The following is a 26,852-nucleotide window of genomic DNA, read 5'->3' on the forward strand; positions in this document are numbered from 1 at the left end:
AGTGTCACAGGTGTTGTGGTCTGATAGGTGAGCTCCTCTTTCATGCAGACTGGAAGATCTCGGTCTGGAGAAGTTCTCGGTTCCAGCTCTGTTCACGCGGATCTTCATTCCCACCTCGTTCCTGCTGGTCTGCATCCTGCATCTGCATTATTTCCACGAGCGCTTCCTAGAGCTCACTGACATCAAATCTGTGGCCGACAAACAGAAGAGCACTATCTCCAGGTACAGTGATTACTGAAAGCACAAAATGAAAGTATTCACCATCTTTTAGGGTCTCTATGAGCTTTGTATGTCTGGCCGCTACAGTAGTTTTCCCAACTGGTTGTATGTAGGCTTTTTCAAGTCTAGCCATAAACTGGCCTGAGATCTGGGCTCTGAAATGAACAGTGTTGTTTTAAAATTCCTGTGAAGCTTTCTGAGTAACAGATCTTCGCCCCAATGTTTCTGACTGCATCAGGTTTTCCGAAAGGATTTCCTTGGAGGAAATAATCCTAATACCACCATACGTCATCTGATGGCCAAAAGGCCAAAAGGCTCAGTTATGATCCCATTCTTCCATAATAATAATAATAGTTATTAGTTTTTAATAGTTGTTATTAATATGTTGTTGTTATTATTAATGGTAATATAATCATAACAAGGTGCATAATACAAGTGCATCTTTTTAAGGTTGCATAGTTTCTTTTTGTTTGCATTATTAAATGAGCTCATTTATTTTTTACATATCTTTAACGATACAGGTGCATCCTTTTCAGATTGTGGAGCTTATTTTAGTACTATTTCTCTGCTATTATAATATTATTTTGAATAGGTTTTTAGTTTTGTGCTTTTTTTCTGTTTTCATATTTTTGATATTTTTTCTTTATATTTTTGTCATTTTATTTAGCTTATATATATATATATACTGAACAAAATTATAAACGCAACACTTTTGTTTTTTCCCCCATTTCTAAGACTTTTTCTATGTACACAAAAGGCCCATTTCTCTCAAATATTGTTCACAAATCTGTCTAAATCTGTGTTAGAGAGCACTTCTCCTTTGTTTTATTTAACAATTTATTTATTCTACATTTCCTAATTATTATAGATCAGTTTGTAGCAATCTGTTTTTAGTTTTTTTTCTTTTGATCAATAAAAAAATAAAACCAATTCCAAATGAAGTATGTGATTCAATGCTGTAAAACATTAAAAGTCAGAGGGATGTTAAAATATTGATTTTTAACATCAGCACTGGTTATGTTTAATACCTTTGATTTTTCCACTCAGCTTTTTGTTTGTTATTGGGTAAAAATGAATGTGAATCAGTGAACTGTCTCATCATGTGTGTGATTTTTCCTTCATTGTCAGGCTTGTTCATCTGGATGGCAGTCTGGTGGATATTTCCATGGTCAAACCTTCGTTCAATTCCATAAACGAGGAGGAGATTGAGGAGAGAGTAGACCTGGAGAAAGAGGAAGATGATGTTAAACAGTGGGAGGAAGAGAAGATCTCTGAGCCACACTTCATGTCTGAAAGCTTCAGCTGCTCGATGACAGCAGATCCTGAGCCGGAGCAGGGGTCAGGTAGATTGGACTGTCAGATTTGATGTGGATGCACTGAAAAAAAGTCAAATGACCGTGTCATTTATTTAAAGTACATTTTTATATTGGTCTAATCAAAAGCCATGCTTTAAACCTGTTTTGTTCAGTGTGTCAAAAAGCAAATAATATAAAAAAATGTTTTGTTTACATACTATTTACTTAGTATAGGGTGTTTAAAAGCTTTACTGCAGAAATGATTGTGGGTATTATTCATTCATTCCTTTTAGTACACAACAAAAAAAATATTATGCATTTTATATATATATATATATATATATATATATATACTGTATATATAGCAATAAATATTAAGGTCTTTCAAAGTTGACTTTGTTTATAGTGAGCAGACTAAATTAAACATTTACTGACAAAATCTTTTTAGTTTTATCTTAAGTGAAAATTCTACTTTCATATTATTGCTAATTTAACTTTAATTAATGGTGAAATTAATTTATAAAAAGCCAAATATTGTTATATTAACCTAAATTAAGCATTTTGGCTTATGTCTAAAAATATATTGGAAGATAATAAATAGATAATAAATAATATTTTTACTTTGATTAATATTAAAGAAAAATGTAAGGTTTTTCATTTATCAAAACCATAAATATAATTGAAAAGAAAACCAATAAATTTGGCTGTAACAAAATAGAGTATTTCTATTATTATTATTATTATTATTATTGCTAATTTTCCTTTAGCAAAAAGCCAACAATTATTATATTGACCTGCATTAAGTAACATGTTTGGCTTATGTCTAAAGAAAATATGTTGTCTTTTATTATAATAAATACTGTCTTTACTTTGTATGAATGTTTCTGTCTTTAGGAAAATAATTATTATTCAATCAAAATTTTTGGTTTGAACAAACCCATATATATAATTTCAGAAAAAGTAATAGATTTGGAAAATCTGGTTTCATCAAACAGAATTGCAATGTGTCGTATTTCATCTCTGATAAGATGTAAACTAAGACGGAAGGTTGCAATACATTTAAAATAAGAAAATAAACAATTGTGTACCCATTCATGTTCATTGAAGAGTAATGCAATAAAACTGGATCATATCCTTGCAGATGGTATCGTCTGAATTAGAAGCCTCATTTAAGCATACGAAATTAAATTACAAGACCAAATCATATTTTATATCCTGGCTTGAATGAAACACACTATAAAAATCTGAATTCATATTGGAGCGATTCACGGCTTTTACTGGCCCGATGGAGCCGGGCGAGGCCAGCAGAGCAAACAGAGCAGAATAAAAACGTCTAGACTTGTTTAATGTGTAAACAGTTTTACAGTCAGACGATATGCTGTCTGTCACACTGTTAAAGTCTTTAGTGCTGCTTATGACTGGACTGAATGAAAATTGAATACTTTAAATGTTGCAGTCAGGAATTTGATTTCCTAGTGTTTCTCTCTGCATACAAAATCTGTGAGATTTGAGTCAGTAAGCTTTTTTATATTTATTTATATAGCACAACATCAAACGCATAAACAACAAAACTACAAAAATAAAAAATACAGAGAGCAGCACACAGTCATATCAAAGGTAAAGAAAAAAAAAACACCCCATCATGAAGATGCCCAAAAAGTCTTTAAAAGATGTGCTTTTAACATGGCCTTAAATTTCGGTAGTGTCTTTACTGACCTCACAGAAAGAAGGGGATCATTCCAAAGTTTGGGTCCGACACAAGAAGGCTCTGTCATCCTTTTGTTTGTACTTAGTTCCTACTACACAAGGATGATTTAGATTTTCAGATCTCAAAGATCTAGAAGGATTGTAAAATGGCAACACACTTGAGAGATAGGAAGGGGCAAAATTATGTAGCGCCTTGAAAACAAGTAACAAGATCTTATAGCTAATTCTGTATCGATCCGGCATCCATTTCAGTGATTTTAAAAGTGGTGTAACTGACTCAAAGTTCTTGGCTGACTTGAGCATCCTGGCAGCAGCATTCTGTACTTTTTGAAGATGTGCCAATGCTCTGTTATCAATTCCAAAATAAAGCAAATAACAGTAATCCATTCGTGAGAAAACCGTCACTGGGATTGCGTTCTCAAAATCAGCAGTTTACAAATCTTTTTTAATTTTGGCTAAAAGATGAAGATAAAAAGCCCCAGAACAAACCCTACATTTGGTTTTTACACTAGTTGTAATTAAACCAGACAGAGGGGTATATTTTAAGCATTGAGCCACTTCCTGATTTCTAGGGCCAAGCACAATGACCTCGGTTTTATCAATTTAATTTCAAAAAGTTTGCAGCCATCTAGGCTTTGATGTCCTTGAGACAGGCCAATAAATTATCGATAATGATTATGTTCAACTGTCTCACTGGAAGGTAAATCTGAGTGTCGTCCACACAACAGTGGAAGGATACATTATATTTACAAAAATGGATCCTAAAAGTAACATATAAAGGGAAAATGATATTGGTGCAAGAATCGAACCCTGAGGTACCCCTCAAGGAAGGGGCAAACTAGATGAATTTTCTTTCACTGTGCAGACAGAGAAAGATCTGCCAGTGAGATATGATTTAAACCACTTAAGCACATTTCCCTTAAGACCAACCCAGTGTTCCAGGCGGTCAATCAGTATATTATGATCCCCCATAATGAACGCCATGCTGAGGTCGAGTATAATCAGAAAGGTATTTTCACCATTATCCAGAGCCCAAAAAAAATGTAATTCAGTGCTTTCACCAATACCGTCTCAGTACTATGATAAGGCTTAAAACCTGATTGAAAAACTTCAGTAACAGAGTTAGAAGTCAAGTGGGCCTGGAATGGTTTATAAAACACTTTTTCTAAAACCTTTTAAATTTGAGATAGGCCTAAAATTAACAGTACAGGTTGTGTAGCTTCTTGTTAGCCTTATTTAGTGAGTTTAACAGCTGCGAGTCAAACTTTGCTTTTCTAAACTGTGGTTAACTTCACTCCTTGTGCTTTATGTATTTCATAAACATGTCCGGAACATGTCGCTGTGATTCATCTGTGGGTGTCTGTGTTTTATGACTGTTTTGAGATTTGAGATATTTTACCCATTATTGGCTGTTTCAGCGTTGTAATGTTGACAAACGACTCTGTAAGTGTTGCTCTGCACAGAGTCATTATTTTACTGTCCTGGAATCAGCTGCTCGCATTCCCAAAATCCTGATGTTTTCTGCACATATATAGGTGCATATTTTTCAGGTTGCAGAGCTTAGTTTGTGCATATTATGAAGTTATTTTAGTATTATTTCTATACTACAATAATATTAATATTTAGAATTAGCTTTTATTTTTATATTTTCAGTCTTGAGTTTTATTTTAGTTTAGTAATTGTTTTAATTTTTTATTTCATTAAAATTTTTAGTAATTTATTATTCAGCCAAAACATTTTATTTCAATAACTTTTGAAAGCAACATTTCCGATTTCATTAATGTTTTAAATTTTTAACAATATAGGTGCATCATTTTCAGGTTGCGGAGCTTATGTTTGCATTAAGTTATTTTTGTATAACTTCTATACTATTATATTATTTCTTAAATATTTTGAATTAGCTTATATATATAATTTTTTTTGTTTTTGTTTTTTTCTCTAGTTTTTCCATCTAATATTTTAGTTTAGGTTAGTTCATTTCAGTTAACAAAAGTAATAGAAATAGTTTAGATAGCACTTTTGGATCTTTATCTGGGAGTAATTCCTGTACACTTAATGTCAATAATAAAAAAAAAAAAAAAATAAAAAAAAAACCTTTAAACTCTTGGTACATTCTGTTGTTTTTGTAAGTGATGCATGTGTTTATCTCCTGTGAAGAGCTGAAGAGTAAGTGGCATCTGGTGGTGCAGCGTCTGACGGTGCTGTTCCTGAAGTTCCTGGAGTACGTGCAGAAGCTGCAGCTCTTCATCTGGTGGCTGCTGGAGCTTCACATCATCAAGATCGTCTCGTCCTACATCATCTGGGTCTCAGTCAAAGAGGTGAGGAACAATCAGGTGGCCCAACATACAAGTGTATGAGATCTCTTTTTGACAATCCAGCAAAGTAATAGCTTTTTTAACATGGTTTAAGCTTGTCTGTTTGATCACATGACCTAGATGGGCTACATCAGGGTTTTTCAATCTTTTAAACGCCACAGACCCCCAAATAATCATCCTCAAGCAAAGGGTTATTATAGTTAACTTAAAACTAAAAACATTTCATTAATTGAAATAACATAATATAAAAAAATCTTAAACTTGTTTAATTTCAGCTAGTTTTCAAGGCGACATTTCTCATTTCCATTTAGTTTATCTTGATGTATTATTAAGTAGGAAATCAATCAAGGAAGAACAGAAACAGGCGAGGAGTAATTAAACACAACTGGAAACTAATCAGGGAAACCAAATAGGAACAGGAAAACCAAATATGGGCACGAGAGGAAGGGAAACAAGACACAGGAAGACAGGACTGACAATAGACATATTATAAATGTGTCTAAAATATCATTTAGAAATTATTATTTTTCAGCTAAGCTTGTATGCTTGCTTGTTTATTTTTATTCATTAACTCACTCATTTATTAGTTATTATTTTATATTTTATTTATTTTTGATTGTTTATTTATTTTGAATCATTTTTAATTTTAGCTTATTTTTTATTTCTTTATTTTTATTTATGAATTTTTTAACACTTTTTTTCTCTCTCTAAACATTTACAAAAATGTGAAAACCTAGATGACCACATTGTTCACGCTGGTAGTCTGTCCACAACAGCTGCTTCTGTGTCTCTGTCAGGTGTCTCTGTTTAACTACGTGTTTCTGGTGAGCTGGGCCTTCGCTCTGCCCTTCAGTCAGTTCAGACCGCTGGCGTCCAGCGTCTGCACCGTCTGGACCTGCGTCATCATCGTCTGTAAGATGCTGTACCAGCTGACCTCCATCAACCCATCCATGTACTCCAGGAGCTGCAGTATGGTGAGCCCTCGCTCCTCACACACACACACACACACACACACACTCGTTCTGACGGCTCTTTGCTTCTCTCCTCCAGCCTGAGAACTACACAGACGCTCAGCGCTTAGACATGGCCAGATCTCTGCTCTACAGCGGCCCGCTGGATCCGGCCAACTGGATCGGCCTCAGGAAGTTCTCTCCGCTGCTGGAGAACCTGAGAGTAAGAGCTGCTGGTGTTCAGATGCAAAATTAGTATCGTTAACAGGATTATTATAGTTATAACAGTTAACTAAAACTAAATGTGAAACTAAAATATCCCTGTTGGTCGCATAAATTCACTGCGTTGATCAACAGAAAGCAGTCCGTTTTGACAGTGATTTCTGTGTGAGCTCTGCTTCATACTGTACATCTCTACACTACTGACAATAGACAGCTTACCTTTTTTGCCTGCAATATTTCACCAAAATTTTGCTAAAGTGATGCCACATTAAGGGTCAGAGTATCGTTCTCACGATAACATTTAATCGAGATATTATCAAGCAGCTCCTAATAAAGGTACCAGCCTTTGGTGACACTGGCAAATCTACATTATGCCAATTTATACTTGCATTTGTCTCTTGTAGTTGTTAATTTTGGACACTACAAGCATTTCAATATCCATCCGTATCCATTTATTTATTTGTTGATTTTCCCCACACAGAATAACTTACTGATGCTGGCTCTTTTGGCGTTTGAAGTGACCATTTACCGTCACCAGGATTTCTACCGTATGACAAACAACCTCACCCCTCCGGCCACAAGAATCATATTTCACAACATCACACGGCAACATCTGGACGACGGCATCGTCAACTGCGCCAAATATTTCATCAACTACTTCTTCTACAAATTTGGTCTAGAGGTAATATCAGCATTATGACTGTTAATGAATTATACACTACCATTCAAAAACCTGAGGTTCGTAATTTTGTTTATATTTTTTTAAAAAGTCTCTTCTGCTCACCAAGGCTGCATTTATTTGATCAAAAACACAGTAAAAATTATGAAATAATATTACAATCAAAAATAGCTGTTTTCTAAGTGAATATGTGTTAAACTGTAATGTATTTCTGTGATCTGCAGCTGTATTTTCAGCATCATTACTCCAGTCTTCAGTGTCACATGATCTTCAGAAATCATTATAATATACTGATTTGCAGGAACATGAACATGTCCTACTGGGCAACATCATGTTCTTCCCTTTGAGGGCCAGTTTTTATTTTGTACAGACACTGATTTACTCTCTGTCTGTGAGGTCGGTCCCACTTGGACGGCTTCTAATAGATTATCATCTGAAGCTCAGATTGCAAACACACTGTTGAGACAGATAAACCACAATAGAGTGTTAAGGTAATGGATCAGGGTTACGTGATGGATATTGAATTTTAATTTGTGTATAGTGATGCTATCAAATGCACCCATTATTGTCTTGATTTGAAACCCACGGCTGAATGTTGCTCCTCCAGACCTGTTTTCTGTTAGCGGTGAATGTGATCGGCCAGCGGATGGACTTCTATGCCATGCTGCACGCGTTCGGTCTGATTGCGGTGATGTATCAGAGCAGGAGAAAAGCCATCGCCTGCGTCTGGTCCAAGTATTGCTGCTTTCTGGCCTGCATGTTAGCCTTCCAGTACCTGATGTGCATCGGCATCCCTCCTGCGGCCTGCACAGGTGAGTCACACAGGTGTCTGCTTAAAGAGACAGTTCACTCAATAATCACCCAAGATCAGGATGAGTTTGTTTCTTCATCAGGTTTGGAGAAATGTGTCTCTGCATCAGTGTCTCAGCAATGGATGCTCTGCAGTGAATGGGTGCCGTCAGAATGAGAGTCCAAACAGCTGATAAAAACATCACAATAATCCACACCACTCCAGTCCATCAGTTACCATCTGGAGAAGACAAAAGCTGAAACTAATCCAGCATTAAGACGTTTTTAACTGAAATATGAGTCCATAATCCATAATAACTCTTCCTCCAGTGAAGAAGTGTTCTGGTCTGAATCAGGGCTGGGCGGTATATTGAGTTTGTACGATATATCGATATATTTTTTATAAGCGATACGGTATGAAGCAATACTGTTAATATCCATATACAGTAATTTGATACGAGCGCATTCAAAAAAAATATCTAGGGAGGACGCAGACTCAGCCGCTGCGGAGAAAGTGCTTAATACAATTTGTTCTAAACATGTGACAAGCTTTATATGAAGGGCTTTAAAAAACTCGTAAGATATAGTAGTCTATAGTTTCAGTTTAAAGCAGCTCTGACAGAAAGGCTGCGTGTGCCGCTGACAGAGATGCTACTCACACTGTGTATTGTGTTTGAGATGTGCTGTTTTCCTTAATGCATAACTTATATTTCACAGGTATATTCTCCCTCTGTAAGTGTTAGAAAGCCATGGAAATATTTCCATTTTGCTGTCAGAACTGCATGAGCTTTTGCTTTGCGATTCTCTGCTAAACTTCACAGACTTCATTTAGAACGAGCGCCGCCGCCAATCAGACGGAGCTCAATGAAATAGGAGCGCAATAACTCTGACTAAAATATACATTTTGCTGAGATATTTGTAGTTGGACAATAAACGTGACATATGTAGAATTTTATTTGTGTGATCGCACTAACTGTAAAGTTTAATGGGGTAATCAAAATAGCCTTTATACTCAATTAGTCTGTGCTTTTTTATTATTTTCATTTTTAGTTTAGTAAATTTAACTTCTGCTTTAAAAGCATTATTTGTGTTTTTACATTGCAATGTTAGAATGTAATGTGATTTTAACCCTTCTTTTTGCACATAATATATGCCTACATGCTTACATTCACTTTATTTGTTTAATCCAAATACAAAATACCGATATATATATATATATATATATATATATATATATATATATATACCGTATACCGCAAATCAGCCAAAAAATACCGAGATATGAATTTTTGCTCATATCGCCCAGCCCTAGTCTGAATCAGGAGAGAAATCTGCACAGATCAAGCAGCGTTTACAAGATAAAACAGCTCTGAACAAATATGTGGCTGGAGTTTGATGTGAGAGACAACAGGAGATGCACTTTTTCACTGGAGGAAGAGTTATTATGGATTATGGACTAAATAAAATGATAAAAACACCTTAATGCTGGATTTGTTTCAGCTTTTGTCTTCTCCAGATGTTAACTGATGGACTGGAGTGGTGTGGATTATTGTGATGTTTTTATCAGCTGTTTGGACTCTCATTCTGACGGCACCCATTCACTGCAGAGCATCCATTGCTGAGACACTGATGCAGAGACACATTTCTACAAACCTGATGAAGAAACAAGTGAGGGTGAGCACATTTCCAGCTAATTTAAAAATGTGGGGCGAACTATTCCTTTAAGATAACAGCAAATTCACTCTTGGTTATCTTGAAGAAGGCTCTTGACTATATTTCTGAATTTCAGCAATATCTCTTGTTTGGTTCAGACTATCCATGGAGACGGCCGTCTTCCAGCATGGACTCAAACGTCATCAAGTGGCTCTACTTCCCCGACTTCCACACCAAACCCAACTCCCTCTTCCTTCTCTGTGAGTAATATTGAATTAGTGTTAAAGCTCCCAAACTCTGTTTTAACGCTCTCTCATCACGTGCCGATCTCTTCTTCTTCTCTCTCTCTGCAGATGACTTCATGTTGCTGCTGTGCGCGTCGCTGCAGGGCCGTGTGTTCGAGGAGGAGAGCGTGGCGGCCGTGAAGCTGCTGGCGGGTGATAATGTGGAGATCTGTCGAGATCTGGACGCCGCCAGCTTCAGCCAGCACAACCCTGTGCCCGACTTCATCCACTGCAGGTACACACCTGACACACACAGCCCAGACCAGAAGAGATGCATGTAATTATGTATAATTAGTATTAGTCATGCACCGAAATAAAAAATTCTGGGCCAAATCCAAAACGAAAATTCAGGATGCAAAAATTCAGGATTCAGGATCAAACATCAATCAAAAAAATAAAAATAAATAAATAAATAAACTCCTTATGTCCTTAGCCATCTTCAAGAATCGGCTAAAAACACATCTCTTCCATCTTTATTTGACCCTCTAACTCTAGCAATCTCTATTATAATTCTATTCTATTTTAAAAAAAACTTGCGCCTTTTACTCTATTCATTTACTAACTGCTTGTTTTCTTAAAAAAAAATAAACACTAGCTTCTCTAATCTTTTTGTATTCTATCTATTTGTTTTCTTTTGTTTATTATACAGTTCACAAAAAGCAAAAAAGACCTCTAACACTAGCTTGCGCTATTCTTTTTCTATTCGTTTTATTTATTATATAATTTGCTACGTGTACTGCGTTAGGCTAACTGAGACTTGTCATAGCACTTGCTTGTTTTTAATTATTTTAATTATTTATTTTACATTTTTTGAGCCAAAGACTGAAACCAAAACCGAAAAAATAAATAATAATAATTAGTCAAATTGATTTAATAATCGACACTCAAATAAAAACTGAGATGTATTTAAACTGCACATAAGGCCGTTTTTGTGTTGATTTTTAATAACAGAATTATGCTTCTATTCCAATTTTGTTGTTGAAATATACACATTTAAACAGTGGCTGTAATAACTTGATTTATCACAGATTTATTCAAACATGAATTAAATGAAGAGGACAACAGGTTAAGGATAAATATCATTATGTAATACTGTGCATATATTTATCAAAAGTATTTTTTATGGACATTCAATGGCTTTTCTGAGGTAAATGTGGCATTGGGTGGCATTATTGTTTACAAGCAGTTATATTGATGTTCTTCGTGAATGAAACACTGTTTGAGACATAAATCACTTCAGTAAGTTGTATTGTATCTTTCAACACTGATATTTATTAATGTTTATTTGGTGCCGAAACTAATTTTTTTTCATATTTACACTTTTATGTCACATTTTGTCCTTTTGAAATTCTTCTTTTGAAGGTCCATTTCAAAACAGAAAAACATTAATAATGTGTATTTCTTGTGTTTTCCCCCCTACATCATATAAAGACCAGGGCCATAGGGCCGCAGAATGGCTTAAAATTAGTTCAACAATGCGATTAATATTTCAGCACTCCCAGTTTCCCAGAGAAAACATCTCATGCCCTATAATTTCAGAGCAAATCACCTACTGTTTTTCAGCAAACTCAGTGATCCTCTGAGAAAAGTAATCCCGTCCGAATGCGAATGTCTGTGATTGCTGATTAATTTTTTTTTTCATAATGCGTTTCCTTGTGTGTTTTGGCCAACGTGAACTACCACAGATGCTCTTATCGCATGCAATTTTGATATGTTTGCTATGGAAGCCCATTTCCACCACATTAGAAAAAAAATTATGTGTTTAAAAGTCGAAATTATGACATACTGAAGTCATAATTACAAGATAAAAAGTAGAAATTGACTTACTAAATCGAAATTAGGACTTTAAAAGTAATGATTACGAGATAAAAAATATGACTTAAAGTCAAAATTAAGGATTATAAAGTCACATTTACGATATAAAAAGTTGAAATTGATTTGATGACTTTATAAACACATTGGTCTCAAGGCTCTGTGGTCTAATCATGAATGGGACACTCTAAAACAAATTAACTTGGCTTAAAACAGTTTGGAGGACCAAGAACAAACATTATTAATAAAGCATATACCATTTACAGACAAGCAGAATATACCCCAGAATATGAACGCAATGCGCTGAGTTGCACGTTAAGCATTTTCTTGGTATTTAAAGTCATTAAGTCAGTTTCAACTTCAATAAGTCATTATTTCGACTTTTTCTCATTTTTTTAATTCATAAGTCATAATTTCGACTTTGAGTCATAATTTTGACTTTTTATCTCGTAATTTTTTATCTCATAATTATGACAAGTCTCATAATTTCAACTTTTAAAGTCATAATTTCGTAGTTATAATTTAGGCTTTGTAATGCATGTTTTTTTTATGTGGCGGAAACACAGAGATGTCAGTCCCGTTTGAAATGGGACATGAAAATAGCAGACATCAGGTGATAAGAATCGAAACTCAAACGTAGTTTAGAAAACTAGTCCAGTCCGAATAGCGCTTTAGAAACCGCTTTGGTGGTGTTTTCAGAAATTGTGTTGGACAGACAAACAGGTCAAACAAAAAGCAACTTTACGCTTTTATACTCTGATTGCTTTATCTGTCATCTGATATGGCTCAGAAAACACTTCAGTCGTAATTACATCGTTCATTTCTCAAGCCTGCAGTTTTAGTTTGTGGTCTCAGGATCAGCTGAGCTTTCTCTGCTTATTATTGCAGAGTAAAACGAGACAAGTGATTCTAGATCAGGGAAGGGCAATTTATCTTTGAGCGGGTCATCCATCAGCTGTAGAAAAGCTGTAGTGATTCGACAGCTCCAGCCAGTCCAAACAAGTAGAAATGATGATGGTGATGAAGGAATTTGGAGATTTTCTGCTCTTAACGACGTCTGTCTGCTGCTCTGATCATGTTAGATTTAGAGGAGATCACATGTACGCTCAGTTTTTCCACTTCTTCGTCATTATACTTATTATTATACTTGCAGATTCCAGTAAATCCAAATAATCTGCTAATGCATTATGGGTAATTCTGAGGAAACGGTGCCATTTGATGCAAAATGGTTTGGGGTTGTACATTATTAACAAAAATGGCTAATAACAACCTTTCCTTGCAAATATCATCATATCACCACATTTTTTACAGCCTGTGATCTTGAACGGTATGCCAAAGACAATATTTTCCTCTGATAACAGTTGAACTTTTGAGTCTGACCAGACCAATATAATCATAAACACATGTGAATACTAATACTGATGCATACACTATTGTTCAAAAGTTTGGGGTCCGTAAGATCTGTTTTGTTTTAAAAGAAGTATTTTCTGCTTGAGTCAAAGACGAAAAAAGGGTTGTCAAGCATCAAAACAATAAAAGTCCAATACGGTTTTCATTTACATTAGAATGTGTCCTATTCTAATTTTATATTTCTGAGCAAAAAATGACAACTATCATACATTTTTACCAAGATTTACAGAAGACACCCACTAAAATATCGTTCAGTGTAACAATAGTTCATATACCAAACAATCTTGTCAGGTGTATTTAGAACAGGAATCATTAGATGACATTAAACGACTCTAATTAAGCATCACAGTGCAGCTACCAAATGCTTATTTACTGTCATTTTAAATATCTTACCAATCTTTGCCACGATTCATCAAACCACAAAGTGTTACCTATTTGTTCGTTTTTAATAATGTAAAATATATTAAAATTTTGAATGATCACTTATTATTTTATATATTTTAATAACTAAATATAACTATAAATATAACTGTTTCACTGAATGATGATGGAACATTATTTCACCCATATTTTGATATTTTATTTTCACAAAGGTTATTAGAAACATTAAAGTAGACACTTATACTAAATACATATGAAATGCAGTCAGTCCTCTGTCGTGTGTGTCTTGAGTTCCCGCCTCTTGTGTCCTTATTTGGTTTGTTTCCTGGCCTTGTTTAGTGTGATAATCAGTTAATTCGTGTCCAGCTGTGTTTTAGTTATTATCTGTGATTATCCTGTGTATTTAAGTCCTGTCTGTTCAGTTAGATTTCATCTGGTCTACTCGTTATCCCCGGTGGTCCTGTCTGTGTCAGGCTTTCCTTGTGTTGCCCTTTGGATTTATTAAAGTATTACATATTGTGCTGCACAATATTTTTGTGGAAACTGTGATACATTTTATTTTTCAGGATTCACAGAGGAACAGAAAGTTCAAAAGAACAGCATTTATTTGAGATAGGAATATTTACTAACATTATAAATGTCTTTACTGGCACTTTTGATCAATTTAATGCATCTTAGCTGATTACAGTTTGTTTCAGCTGCTTCCACACTAAATCTTTCCTTGTCACACAGTTTCTGAAAGCTGTCTCTCAAACAGCAGAAGCACACACCAAATCTGCGAAACCAGACACTAATTCTCAGCCTTTGACTCGGTTTTCAATTTCACAAAACACAACACACAATTCTCTATGAAACACACAACAATCGAACAGGAATTAATATTACAGCAAAGGTATTTGCAAATATTTGAGATGTGTTTGTGATATTTTGAATGCAGTGCTTCATTTTGCAAGAGATGTGAGGTGTTTTGCATTTTGTGTGCAATTCTTGGATTTGTGTGTAAAGTTTTGAAAATGTGTGAAAGCAGCTGAAAGAAAAATGTAAAAGTATTCATTTCTTTCAAAAAACCAAAAGATGTTCAAACTTGATTCTTCGTGGTCTCTGCTCTCTGCAGGTCGTATTTGGATATGCTGAAGGTGATCATGTTCAGCTATCTGTTCTGGTTCGTCCTGACCATCATCTTCATCACGGGCACCACGCGCATCAGCATCTTCTGTATGGGATACCTGGTCGCCTGTTTCTACTTCTTGATTTTTGGAGGCGAGCTGTTACTGAAGCCCATCAAAAGCATCCTTCATTACTGGGACTTCCTCATAGCATACAACGTCTTCGTAATCACCATGAAAAACATTCTCTCAGTGAGTATCTCATGAATCTGCTCAGTCAGGATATAAATCACAGCAATCTTTCATTCAGAGGTGTTGCAAATGAGCTTGAAATATGTCCTGAACAGTCATGGACATAAATCATAATTCTGTTCGTAGCGCTCTGCTTTTCTGTGCCTCTGAATCGTTTGTGGGGTTTCATTAATAATTGAGAATATAATAATATGCCTCATAAAAATATAATATACTGTATATATATATTTTTTTTTCCTTGCAATTATTGCTTCAGGAATTTATTCTTTTTTTTTCTCAACCTTATTTTTTCATTTTTTATTTTTCACAAATACATTTTGTAAATGTTGATGTTTTTTTTTTTGTATGCAAAGAAATGGGGGGGGGTGCTTTTCTCCTTCATTATTTGTGCTGTAATACAGTTAGTAAAATGAAAAGATGTTATTCTTATCCTATAATGAGATGCTTATGTGACAAATCATTCAGACTATAAAGATAAAAGTTCATAGTTTATGTAATGATCCCTGTTGTTAGTATTTTTTCGATCAGTGTGTTATGAATGAAATGTATGTTTTCTGAATGTGTTATGGTGAAACAAGCTTATTTTGAGACCTGTATGAAGTGTTTTGCTGGTCTGAGTGAGCTTTGGAGGTGAGATCAACTGTTTGGCCAAGATTCATGTTGGTAATGCAGTCTGTATGAACAGTTTTGAAAATGTGGCTTCAGTACTGAACAATGCTTGTTAGCAATTGAAAAAAAAACTGCAAAGAGGTTCATCCAAAACGAGAGATATTAAAGAGACGGTTTTGGTTGTTGTGGATGTTCTGCTGGATGTCATTGTGGTTTCTGTTCTGGCTCTCAGATCGTGGCGTGTGGATATATAAAAGCCCTGATGGCCAATCACTGCTGGCTGATCCAGTTATTCAGTCTGGCCTGCACTATAAAAGGATATTCAAAGCGTAAGTTATGCCTTCATTTCCTCTTTGGTTTAAAGAATTGAAGGCTCACTTTCTACATTCGCAGTACACTTTGATGTTCCAGTGCTTAAAAAAAAAAAAAAAAAAAGCTTTACTGCCACAAATCATGTCATGAAATTAGCTGAAAATCTACTCATCCTCAGGTCATCTGAGATCAGGATGAGTTTGTTTCTTCATCAGGTTTGTAGAGATGTGTCTCTGCATCAGTGTCTCAGCAATGGATGCTCTGCAGTGAATGGGTGCCGTCAGAATGAGAGTCCAAACAGCTGATAAAAACATCACAATAATCCACACCACTCCAGTCCATCAGTTAACATCTGGAGAAGACAAAAGCTGAAACACATCATCATAATCCATAATAACTCTTCCTCCAGTGAAAAAGTGCATCTCCTGTTGTCTCTCACATCAAAATCCAGCCACATATTTGTTTAGAGCTGCAGTCTAAGAGCCACTTTTTCACTGGAGGAAGCGTTATTATGGATTATGGACTCATATTTTAGTTAACATGTTAATGCTGGATTTGTTTCAGCTTTTGTCTTCTCCAGATGTTAACTGATGGACTGGAGTGGTGTGGATTATTGTGATGTTTTTATCAGCTGTTTGGACTCTCATTCTGACGGCACCCATTCACTGCAGAGCATCCATTGCTGAGACACTGATGCAGAGACACATTTATACAAACCTGATGAAGAAACAAACTCATCCTGATCTCAGATGACCTGATCTTTTGGGTGAACTATCCACTTAGACTCAATGAAAAAAGTCTCTGTTTTGTTTTTTGTTTATTCATCTAAAGAAAGGTGTTGAACCACTCAGATTAAGAAAACCATTTTTATAAAAAGCCACTAATAAAATAGGACTGAAAAGTTTTATGATTAATTTTAATGCCGAAAGTTGCAGTATAATAGCTGTGTCAGGCAGAGCTTGATTAGACTGATGATTCTCACGCAGCGGAGCAGAACGCAAATAAACAGTGTGAGCTGCCGAGTGACGAGGCCGGGATCATCTGGGACAGCATCTGCTTCGCTTTTCTCCTGCTGCAGAGGAGAGTTTTCATGAGCTACTACTTCCTACACGTCGTAGCCGACATCCGTTCCTCTCAGGTCCTGGCCTCCAGGTACACATGCTCTGCATTACTGCTGTTTGCTTTTCATTCGCTTTTCATGTTTGCCTGCAGGTAATCATCCCAGTTTTATTTGATTATCATTCAGGTACTATTATAGTTGTTTTATTTAATTTAATTTAATTGTATTTTATTTTTAAAATTTTATATTTTTTATTTTATTTTTATTTTATTTATTTATTTGTATTTTTTATGTCTATATATATATTTTTTTTTTTTATTATTGTTATTATATATATATATATATATATATATATATATATATATATATATATATATATATATATATATATATATAATTTTTTTATTTTTTATTTTTTTTTATTTTAGTACTTAAAGTTAAACCAAATTAATATGATTTGATTGAAATTTTAGCTGAAATGAAACCTTTTTTTCAGTTAACATTGATTTTATTTAAAGTATTTTTTATTTTTATTATTATTAATTATTTTTTTTATTTATTTATGTATTTATTGTAATGGTTTTAATTTTAGAAACAGTTTTACTTTTATTTGCCTATAATAACCCTGTATCTAACATTATGTTGTGGGTTATTTTTAACTTAATGTCCACTAAATATCTTCTTAATTGTCACATAATAAAAGAAAACATGACAGATTTACGAAAACTGATAGTGATAAATTAATATTTAGACAGAAAGCACTACAGAGAGTGCATTTGATGCAGTTTCATATTTTAAAATGTCATGATTTTGTTATGAGAGCATTCCAGACGTATTCAGACATATTCAGACTGTGGTTTGTTTGTTTCGTGTCTCTGTTCCTCTTTGTTTGTCCGTCAGAGGAGCGGAGTTGTTTCAGGCGACCATTGTGAAGGCGGTTAAGGCCAGAATAGAAGAAGAGAAGAAGTCCATGGACCTGCTGAAGAGACAGTGAGTTCAGTGTGAGACGAGACTCACAATGTTTCATTGTTCTCTGCCAGCTGCTGTATTCCCTTTTCACGCAGTCCTATGAAATCATGCGCTGATTGATGCATGAACACACATTAATGAGACACACAGATTGCTGCACATTGCTTTTTCTCTGTCACAGTGTTTCCTATCATTTATCCAGCATTTTTAGCTCCTGAGAGCCGCTGCTTAACCAGTGTTTTCCAGAAGAGTTGCAACAGTGTGTTAGTAGGTCACATCTGCAGGGTATCTCAGGCTTGCCAAGATCGAGCCTATTTTCTTTGCTTCCTGCACACCCACACAAGCCCCGACATGAAGACTCTTTATCTTCAATTATACTCTAATTGTGTTCAAGGGAACAGCTCAAGCAAGCAGACTGAGGAATCAAAATAACATCTTCTTCTCTGTTTTCCTCTGTCTGTTTCTCTCAGGATGGACCGCATCAAAAGCCGACAGCAGAAGTTTAAGAAAGGCAAAGAGAGGATGCTGTCTTTAGTGCAGGAAAGTGGGGAAAATCACTCAGTAGTCAAGGAGGAAGAGGAGGAGGATGAAGGTATATTTACATCAGAGCATTTTGAAGAAATTGATGCTTTTATTCAGCAGTGATGCATTAAATTGAACAAAAGTGTATAAACGATTTCTATTTCAAATAAATGCTGTTCTTTTGAACTTTCTATTTATCTGTGAATCCTGAAAAATAAAATACATAACAGTTTCCACAATAATATTGTGCAGCACAACTGTGTTCAACATTGATAATAATCAGAAATGTTTGTTGAGCAGTAAATCAGTATATTATTATGATTTCTGAAGATCATGTGACACTGAAGACTGGAGTAATGATGCTGAAAATACAGCTTTGATCACAGAAATAAATTACAGTTTAACACATATTCACATAGAAAACTGCTATTTTTAATTGGAATAATATTTAATATTTTTTTATATTTTTACTGTATTTTTGCTCAAATAAATGCAGCCTTGGTGAGCAGAAAAGTCTTCTTTCAAAAACAATTGAAAATCTGACCGACCCAAAACCTTTGAATGGTTCATACTAAATACTGAGTACTTCTCATTATACAATAAACATAATTACATTTATCAAATAATAGATTTGCACTAAACATATTTCAGTATCAAGTTTTTTGCAATATTAGTAAATCATGGCACCGTTTCCTGAGAATATTCAAAATATATTCCTAATACACTTAATTCACATAAATAAAAAATAAAAAGTGTTGTCCTTCACACGTTTGACTGAATCTTTGTCGAAACACACTTTAGTCCAACATCAGCGTCAGTGAACTGAAGGTTGGTAAATTCCACAAGTGCCTGCGTTTAACTGCGGTGTTAAATGCATCGCAATCAAATCTAAAACACATGAACGCACATACCAGAGCTTTGAAATGGTTTTAATGTTTTTAAGAGTGTTGTGTGTGCGTGTGATGGGTTCACTGAAGCATTTCTCTGCATTACAGGAGAGAGCAGCAAAGAGAAGAAGAAAGACAAAAGAAAGCAATGGTGGAAGCCTTGGGTTGATCATGCATCCAGTTAGTGTCTCCTGATCATTATTTCATTTGCTGCTGAAATAAAATTATTCATATTCATCTCACAAGATCCCAATGTTGATCTGATGTCATTCAGATAAATATTGCAACTCAGATTCACATTTGACAGGAGAAAATCATAAGATTTCTTTGACGTCTCAACTGTTTCTTCTAAACAACAGTGAGATTAAATAAAGAGCAAAATGAGACTTGTTTCTCAAATGTGTTTCTCTAGAAACACAACTAATAATCTCAAATATGTCCACCTGGAGGTCTCAGATTGAGCTCAGATTTGCTAAAATACCAACATATGCAATCATAAGACAGAGATCTCAATGTGAACTCATTATCTAAGCACAATCTGTTTCTGTTTTTACCTCAAAAATTAAATGATATATATAGTGCTGGGCAATGATTAATCACGATTAATCGCATCCAAAATAAAACTTTTTGTTTATATAATATATTGTGTGTGTACTCTGTGTGTGTGTGTGTGTATATATATATATATATATATATATATATATATATATATATATATATATATATATATATATATATATATATATGGTTTTATTTAAAAACAATATTATTATAATTGTATAATTTTTTTTTATTATATTTTATTATTGTTTTTTTTATGTTTTTTCAGTAGAAAAGTGATGTGTGATATGTTGTCTCTTTTAGTGGTCCGAAGTGGCAATTATTACTTATTTGAGACAGATAGTGAGGAAGAGGAGGAAGACGAGGACAAAAAGGATGAGGAACCTCCCAAAAGATCAGCGTTTCAGGTAAATATCCCAGAAACATCAGTGCTTTACTGCAAGCGCACTCATTTCTAAGTCGTATAACTGTGCTTAATTGCGTTGTTCCCACACAAAACTGTGTTTAACCTAAATGGCTCTGTGTTATGAAAATGTTTCAATGTATTCTTTTTTGTTCCCTCAGCACTTAACAATGTTTGATTATTTATCCGAGCACTAATCGCTCGCTCCCTGCGTGGAAGAGCGGTAACAGCACTAGCGCCCTGACTAACCCATCCCTGCTCTGTCCTCTCTTGTAGAGAGCTATCCGAAAGTTTGCCTCTGCTTTGCTGGCTTTACCAAAGTCTGTCATTAAACTGCCCAAAACTGTACTGCAGTATGTAATCAGGGCAGCCAAGGTACTTCACAATGCCTGATATATCTCCTCTCTTCCTGTATGCTATCGTATGTGTCAGCTCTGTCCTCTACGAGCATCGATGGCCGTTGTGCTCCGCTGCATTTTCCTGCTCCCCAGTTGCACAATATACATGCATTTGTGGCACGCACTTGTAACTGGAGAGCAAACAGAGCCGAAATGGCTGATTATTACAGTTGCACGTCAATCATCGGTGTAAACAGAGCGGATACGGTGCATTGCATGCCAAGGAAATGCAGTGTATTATGCAGTCGATTGCAATAGCATGCAGGGCTGGGTGATTTATTAACTATTCATGATATATTTGAGATAATGTTGCCATTACGAGAGTTTTACTAAGCTAGTATGAAAGCGTGAAGATGTTTTAATAGCTGATTTAAACATTCTAGAATTGGTAAGTTTGATTAATTTCTAAAACTTTTTAAAATTAGAACACCGTCCATATTAATATCTTGATTCTGAACTCTGGTTCAGCAGTTCCTTTATGTTATATTGGTTCATGTAAATTAAAATGATTCAGTTTCGTTGTGTGTGTGTGTGTGTGTGTGTGTGTGTGTGTGTGTGTGTGGGAATATACACTGCCGCTCAAAAGTCTGGGATCGGTAAGATGTTAATGTTAAGAGTCTCTTATCAAGGGTATTTGATCAAAAATACAGAAAAAAACTGTAATATTGTGAAATATTATTGCAATTTCTAATATTGGTTTCCTATTTTAATGTACTTTAAACTGTAATGTATTTCTGTGATCTGCAGCTGTATTTCCAGCATCATTACTCCAGTCTTCAGTGTCACATGATCTTCAGAAATCATTATAATATACTGATTTATTTTCAATGTTGAAACTGTTTGGTTGCTTAATTTTATTTCAAAATGGAAATCTTTTCTAACAATTTAAGTCTTTACTATCCCTTTTTTAACCATTTAACACATCCTTGCTGAATAAAATTATTCATTTCTTTAAAAAAAAAAAGAAGAAATATATATTTTTTAATAGTAGTCTATAATGTAACACAATTTTCTTTTCTTTTTTTTTTTGAATAAACACCGTTCTTTTTAACTTTTTTATTTATCAATTAATCCTGAAAAAAGTACAGAAATAAATTACAGTTTAAAGTATAAAACTAAAAAAATAGAAATTAAAATAGAAAACTATTATTTTAAATTGCAATAATATTTCACAAAATAATTTTTTTCTGTATTTTTTATCAAATAGATAAAGCCTTGATGAGCAGAAGAAACTTATTTTAAAAACATTAAAAAACATACTGATCCCAAATTTAGAAAAGCAGTGTACCTGAATCAGACAGATGGATGGATGGATAGACAGACAGACAGACAGACAGACAGACAGATAGACAGATAGGAATAAAAGGATGTCTGAAAATATGAAGATATAATATTTTTAGCTTTATCATCCAGCCCTTGATGCATGTGAGTTGCAGATGTTTTTCTGGGGTTTGGTTGTGCCAGTAAAACAAAGGCTGTGTTTTTCTCCTTTGTGAACAGTGTAATCATTCTTTTTTTGGACGAGACCTGACACCACAATCAGAACGTCTGTCCTTTGGAGCAAAACATCCCCTAAAGCTGGTTTCCTGTCTTGTGTATTGTGTCGGTGTCTTTGATTGACAGGAATATCTGACGCTTTTCCTAAAACAGTGTGTTTTGCCGGCTCAGCTAAAGGCTGGTTCTGGACTGGAACAGTGTGCAAGTTTATACCCTGCATGTGTATAAGACTCTTTGTTTTTAACTAGAGGGGCAATTAAATTGGGCTCAAAGACTGGTTCAAAATACCACTGTAGTTAGAAAGAAATAAGATGTGGCTTATAAACACCCAGCCCAAAAGCAGCTCACTATCCTACTTGTCCATTCTTTGTCTAATGGGACCCTCTGCTTCTCAGTTTGTGTATCATGCCTGGATAACGGACTCAAAAACTGCCATGAAAGAGCGAAGTAAGGAAAGACGGCGATTCTGGCAAAGATACACAGAGCGCAGCACGAACAAGAAGGACCAGAAGGAAGGTACAACTATACATCGATTTTAAACCAATTATACTCTTCCTCTGCAATCAGGGGGATGGGTGGATGGATGGATGGATGGATGGATGGATGGATGGATGGATGGATGGATGGACAGACAACGTACAAATATATAGTCAGACAGATGGATGATAGATAGATAGATATATTGATAGACAGACAGACAGATAGATAGATGATGGATGGATGGATGTCCAGCCCTGTTCTATAGCTCTGTGTTTCTCAGAAAGACATGCTCGGGTCATTAATAGTAATTTTGTAAACACAAGTGTGACTCTAGGGAACATCAAGCCCCTCATTAAACCCCTCTGCTGCAGTCTGTATATGGAGGCTCGCTCTGCCAGCGCTCTCCTGGCGAGCGGCTTCCAGGCCCAGCATTCTTGGGTCTGAGAGATGAAGAGGGCCGTGTTACATTTGCTACGGTCAATTCATCCCATATGATGATTGGACAGGGTTTCAACCCTCTCGCCAGATCCAGGAGCCAGCTAGAGCCAATAAAACATTCAGTTAATTTTTTTTTTTATAAATAGCTTGCCTAGCACACTCACATTTTGAAAATGTGTCTTGACTGAAAAACTGATACATTAGTGTAACAAATAGGTGCACGATATTAGATTTTTGACATTATCTGATATGCTGATAGTTTTTTTCAAATCATCTATCAAACAACACCAAGTCTCTCCTGTGTGGAAATTATACACAAATTATTTTTAATTTTGGTTAGTTTTGAGCAAAAACTTATTTGTTAGAAGTAATAAACTTTATTAAAGTTATTTTTAATGGGTACATTGAAAGCCTTGAAAATAACTTATAAAATCAATCTCTGCTGTGCTTTTTTGTTGTGTTTTTTTCCTCAGACAGATGCAGGTGAAACCTTAACATTTCATTTGTGGATTTCACATTAATGATGGTCTAAAGCAAAAGAGCTGTACAAATTCTAAAAATCTTTTACAGCTCCTTATATTTAAGTTTTCATAATCTGTTTTAAAAATATATATTAAATATTACGAATAAATTTGTATATATCAAATTATTTAATTGACAAGTGTCATGTTTGTGATTTTTATTCATGTAAGCTATATCTTCTGACCTTTAAATCAAAACAGACTTGTGATTTTATGACATCGATACTGCTTAATTTATTCAGAAATCATGCATCCCTAGTAACAAATCAGGGTAAATAGTTATCATGTGCTTATTACATTGTAATAACACTAATTATTTTTCATCATCTGCAGTGCATGTGTCCATTGAGGAAGGAGATCAGGAGGAAGGTGTTACAGAGGAGGAGGTATCTGAAGCTCCAGGTGAGACCAACTTCAAAAGCCTCTTTATATTAAGAGTTACAATCTCCATATGCATCAGTATGCTTACAGTTGAGGTCAAAAAGGGGTGAAAACTTTTGAACAGAATGGAAGTGTTAATTTTTCTTATTTTGCCTAAATATCTTATTTTGTTTCATTTAGTACTGCCCTTCAGAAGCTACAGAAGATACTTACATGTTTCCCAGAAGACAAAATAAGTTAAATTTACCCTGATCTTCAAATTCAAAAAGTTTTCAACCCCGGCTCTTAATGCATGGTTTTTCCTTCTGGAGTATTTGTGAGCGTTTGAACCTTCTGTAATAGTTGCATATGAGTCCCTCAGTTGTCCTCAGTGTGGGAAGATGAATCTCAAAATCTAGAGTCATTGTTGGAAAGGGTTCAAATACACAAAAATGCTGGAAAACCAAAGAATTTGTGGGAGCTGAAGGATTTTTCTGAAGAACAGCAGGCAGTTTAAGTGTTCAGGACAAACAAGGGACTCATGAACCACTATCATTAAACACAAAACAGCTGTGGGTCATTCAGGTAACAAAGAATCAAGGGGATGTAAACTTTTGAACGGGGTCATTTTTATCAGTTCAACTATTATTTTCTCTTGTGGACTATATTGGAATTGACAATAAAGCTGACTTGAACTTGAACTTGAACTTGATATGTAAACATCTTTTATGTGAAATATTCAGGTCAGTACTAAATAAACAATAACATGCATTTTGTATGATCCCTCTTATTTTAAATAACATTTAGCAGATTCTGAAAGGGGGATGTAAACTTTTGACCTCAGCTGTATCTCTCCACTCCAGATAACATCCTGAAGCGGGTGTTTAACATCGTGAAGTTCTCCTGGGTGCTTTTCCTGGCCCTGCTGGACAGTTTCACCGCCTGGCTCAACTCCATCGGCCAGGAGCACATCGATATCTCCACCGTCCTGCGCATCGAGCGCTGCATGCTCACTCATGAGGTCAAGAAGGTAGTGCTGGCATGAGAAATCACTCTAGAGTGCTGCTGATTGGCCTGCATCTGCATTTGTATTTTATCATGTGTTATTGGCTGCATGTGACACATGATCTATGTTTTTTTCCTATTTATGTTATGTCTTTTTATTTTTTGTTAATAGTTTTTTACTTATGTTTTGTAGCTTTTAGCAACAACTTAAAATTAAGAAACTTTATTGCATTATGTAGTGATGTAATAATTTAACAATGCAGATTTTGTTAACATGCCAGTGTTTATAAATGGCATGCAAAATATTAATAAAACTGTGATTTTATTATTAGAAAAATAATTGAAATCTAATGTGAAAAATCATTGTAATAAAGTAATTTAAAAAAACATATTAAAATATAATCTATAATTTTAAAATGAATAAATACCTTTTTCACGATACATTTTAAGCTTTAAGATATTTAATTGAAATTAGCTTCTCATTCAAGTGTGGATATATCCATACTTGGGAAACAAATCATTTTTGGTAATTCAGTTAAAATTAAATATTAAAATTAAATAAAGTAAATATTAGATGAAAAACTTAAAATACTAAAGAATTCATATCTAAATAAAATGATATATTGCACTAGCAACTTACTGTTATAAATTGAAGTAACAAGTAAAATGACTAAAACCGAAATAAATGTAAAGATATATTTATAAAAATATAATAAAAAATTATAAAAATTACAAAAGCAAATAACAACATTACTAAAATTTTAAATGAAAGCTAAAAAAATAAATAAAAGCTAATTAAAAATATTACTAAGTAATAAAAGTAAAGGATAATATACTTCCAGCTGGTTGTCATTGCAAAATAATTTTAAGTCTGATTCCTTTTTACGGTAAATACTGTCGATAGCGAAGATGGCGGCAGCTGAGTTTGCGAATAAATGACCTTGGAATGTCACGACTGACCAATCAGAATCAAGCATTACTGAGAGCCATGTAATAACAGTATATAAATAATACTAAAATAACAAGAGTCATTGAATCTCAACGGACTTCATGGAATCAGTATTAGCACCAATGCTGCAGTTACACTTCACATGAATAACGAGCATCATGCTTGGAACGGACTGAACTGTAAACCTTGAGGTTTAACACCTCGTCTGCTGCCCTGCAGGGGAACATTCCTTCACGGGACAGCATCCACACGTACTACCAGAGGCAGATGTGCAGGCCAGCGTCCGCTGAGTCCATCCTGGACCGGACTGAGGACGAGTACTCGGACTTCAGCCCTCTGCGGAGCCAGGCTTACAGGACGGACGGCGAAGAGTCCGATCTCTCTCGAGAAAACCTGTCCAGGTGAGGAAACTCCACTCAACGCGTTCTAGATCTCTGTTGGAGACATGGACAATGGATGGAAAGAAAATCTAATTTATGCATATGTAATTCAGTTGTTATTTTCAGCTTGATCCAGACAGATACTCCCAATGTCCAGAAAGTCCCGCTTATCTCAGAGTTGATTTACCTCCAAGAAAACCACTCTTAACCAGGAGAAATGTTGTTTTCTTAACCAGGAGAAATGTCTTCCATTAAATCTATCTGCAGAAATGAAGTGTATTGGGAGCTGAAGTATGACAGAGGTTGTGTTTAGTAAAGGCTCAGTTGAGTATTGTTTGAATTTTAGCAGATTCTGCTTATTTATTCAGATTCTTAATGATTACCATTTTCATTTCCAATACAGTGCAAAAAAAAAAACAAGTCAGAT

The 26,852-nt window shown here is 34.8% G+C and overlaps 1 protein-coding gene across 1 annotated transcript in view; it reads left to right on the forward strand.

The window, feature by feature from the left end:
* LOC306863239 (piezo-type mechanosensitive ion channel component 2-like) overlaps positions 1 to 26,852 on the forward strand; it is a 134,259-nt gene that overhangs the window by 90,366 nt on the left and 17,041 nt on the right. The window contains exons 18-37 of the mRNA XM_079406483.1: positions 49 to 222; positions 1,348 to 1,562; positions 5,379 to 5,539; positions 6,334 to 6,510; positions 6,587 to 6,709; positions 7,190 to 7,390; positions 7,995 to 8,199; positions 9,988 to 10,089; positions 10,183 to 10,348; positions 14,831 to 15,074; positions 15,916 to 16,012; positions 16,982 to 17,147; positions 17,956 to 18,045; positions 18,495 to 18,616; positions 19,542 to 19,613; positions 20,298 to 20,401; positions 22,688 to 22,808; positions 24,065 to 24,133; positions 24,955 to 25,121; positions 26,265 to 26,446. Of these exons, the coding sequence (XP_079262609.1) occupies positions 49 to 222; positions 1,348 to 1,562; positions 5,379 to 5,539; positions 6,334 to 6,510; positions 6,587 to 6,709; positions 7,190 to 7,390; positions 7,995 to 8,199; positions 9,988 to 10,089; positions 10,183 to 10,348; positions 14,831 to 15,074; positions 15,916 to 16,012; positions 16,982 to 17,147; positions 17,956 to 18,045; positions 18,495 to 18,616; positions 19,542 to 19,613; positions 20,298 to 20,401; positions 22,688 to 22,808; positions 24,065 to 24,133; positions 24,955 to 25,121; positions 26,265 to 26,446 (2,958 nt within the window). The remainder of the gene's footprint in view (positions 1 to 48; positions 223 to 1,347; positions 1,563 to 5,378; positions 5,540 to 6,333; positions 6,511 to 6,586; positions 6,710 to 7,189; positions 7,391 to 7,994; positions 8,200 to 9,987; positions 10,090 to 10,182; positions 10,349 to 14,830; positions 15,075 to 15,915; positions 16,013 to 16,981; positions 17,148 to 17,955; positions 18,046 to 18,494; positions 18,617 to 19,541; positions 19,614 to 20,297; positions 20,402 to 22,687; positions 22,809 to 24,064; positions 24,134 to 24,954; positions 25,122 to 26,264; positions 26,447 to 26,852) is intronic.

This window comes from Barbus barbus (genome assembly GCF_936440315.1).
Source record: "Barbus barbus genome assembly, chromosome: 44".
In the NCBI taxonomy this organism is placed as follows: Eukaryota; Metazoa; Chordata; class Actinopteri; order Cypriniformes; family Cyprinidae; genus Barbus; species Barbus barbus.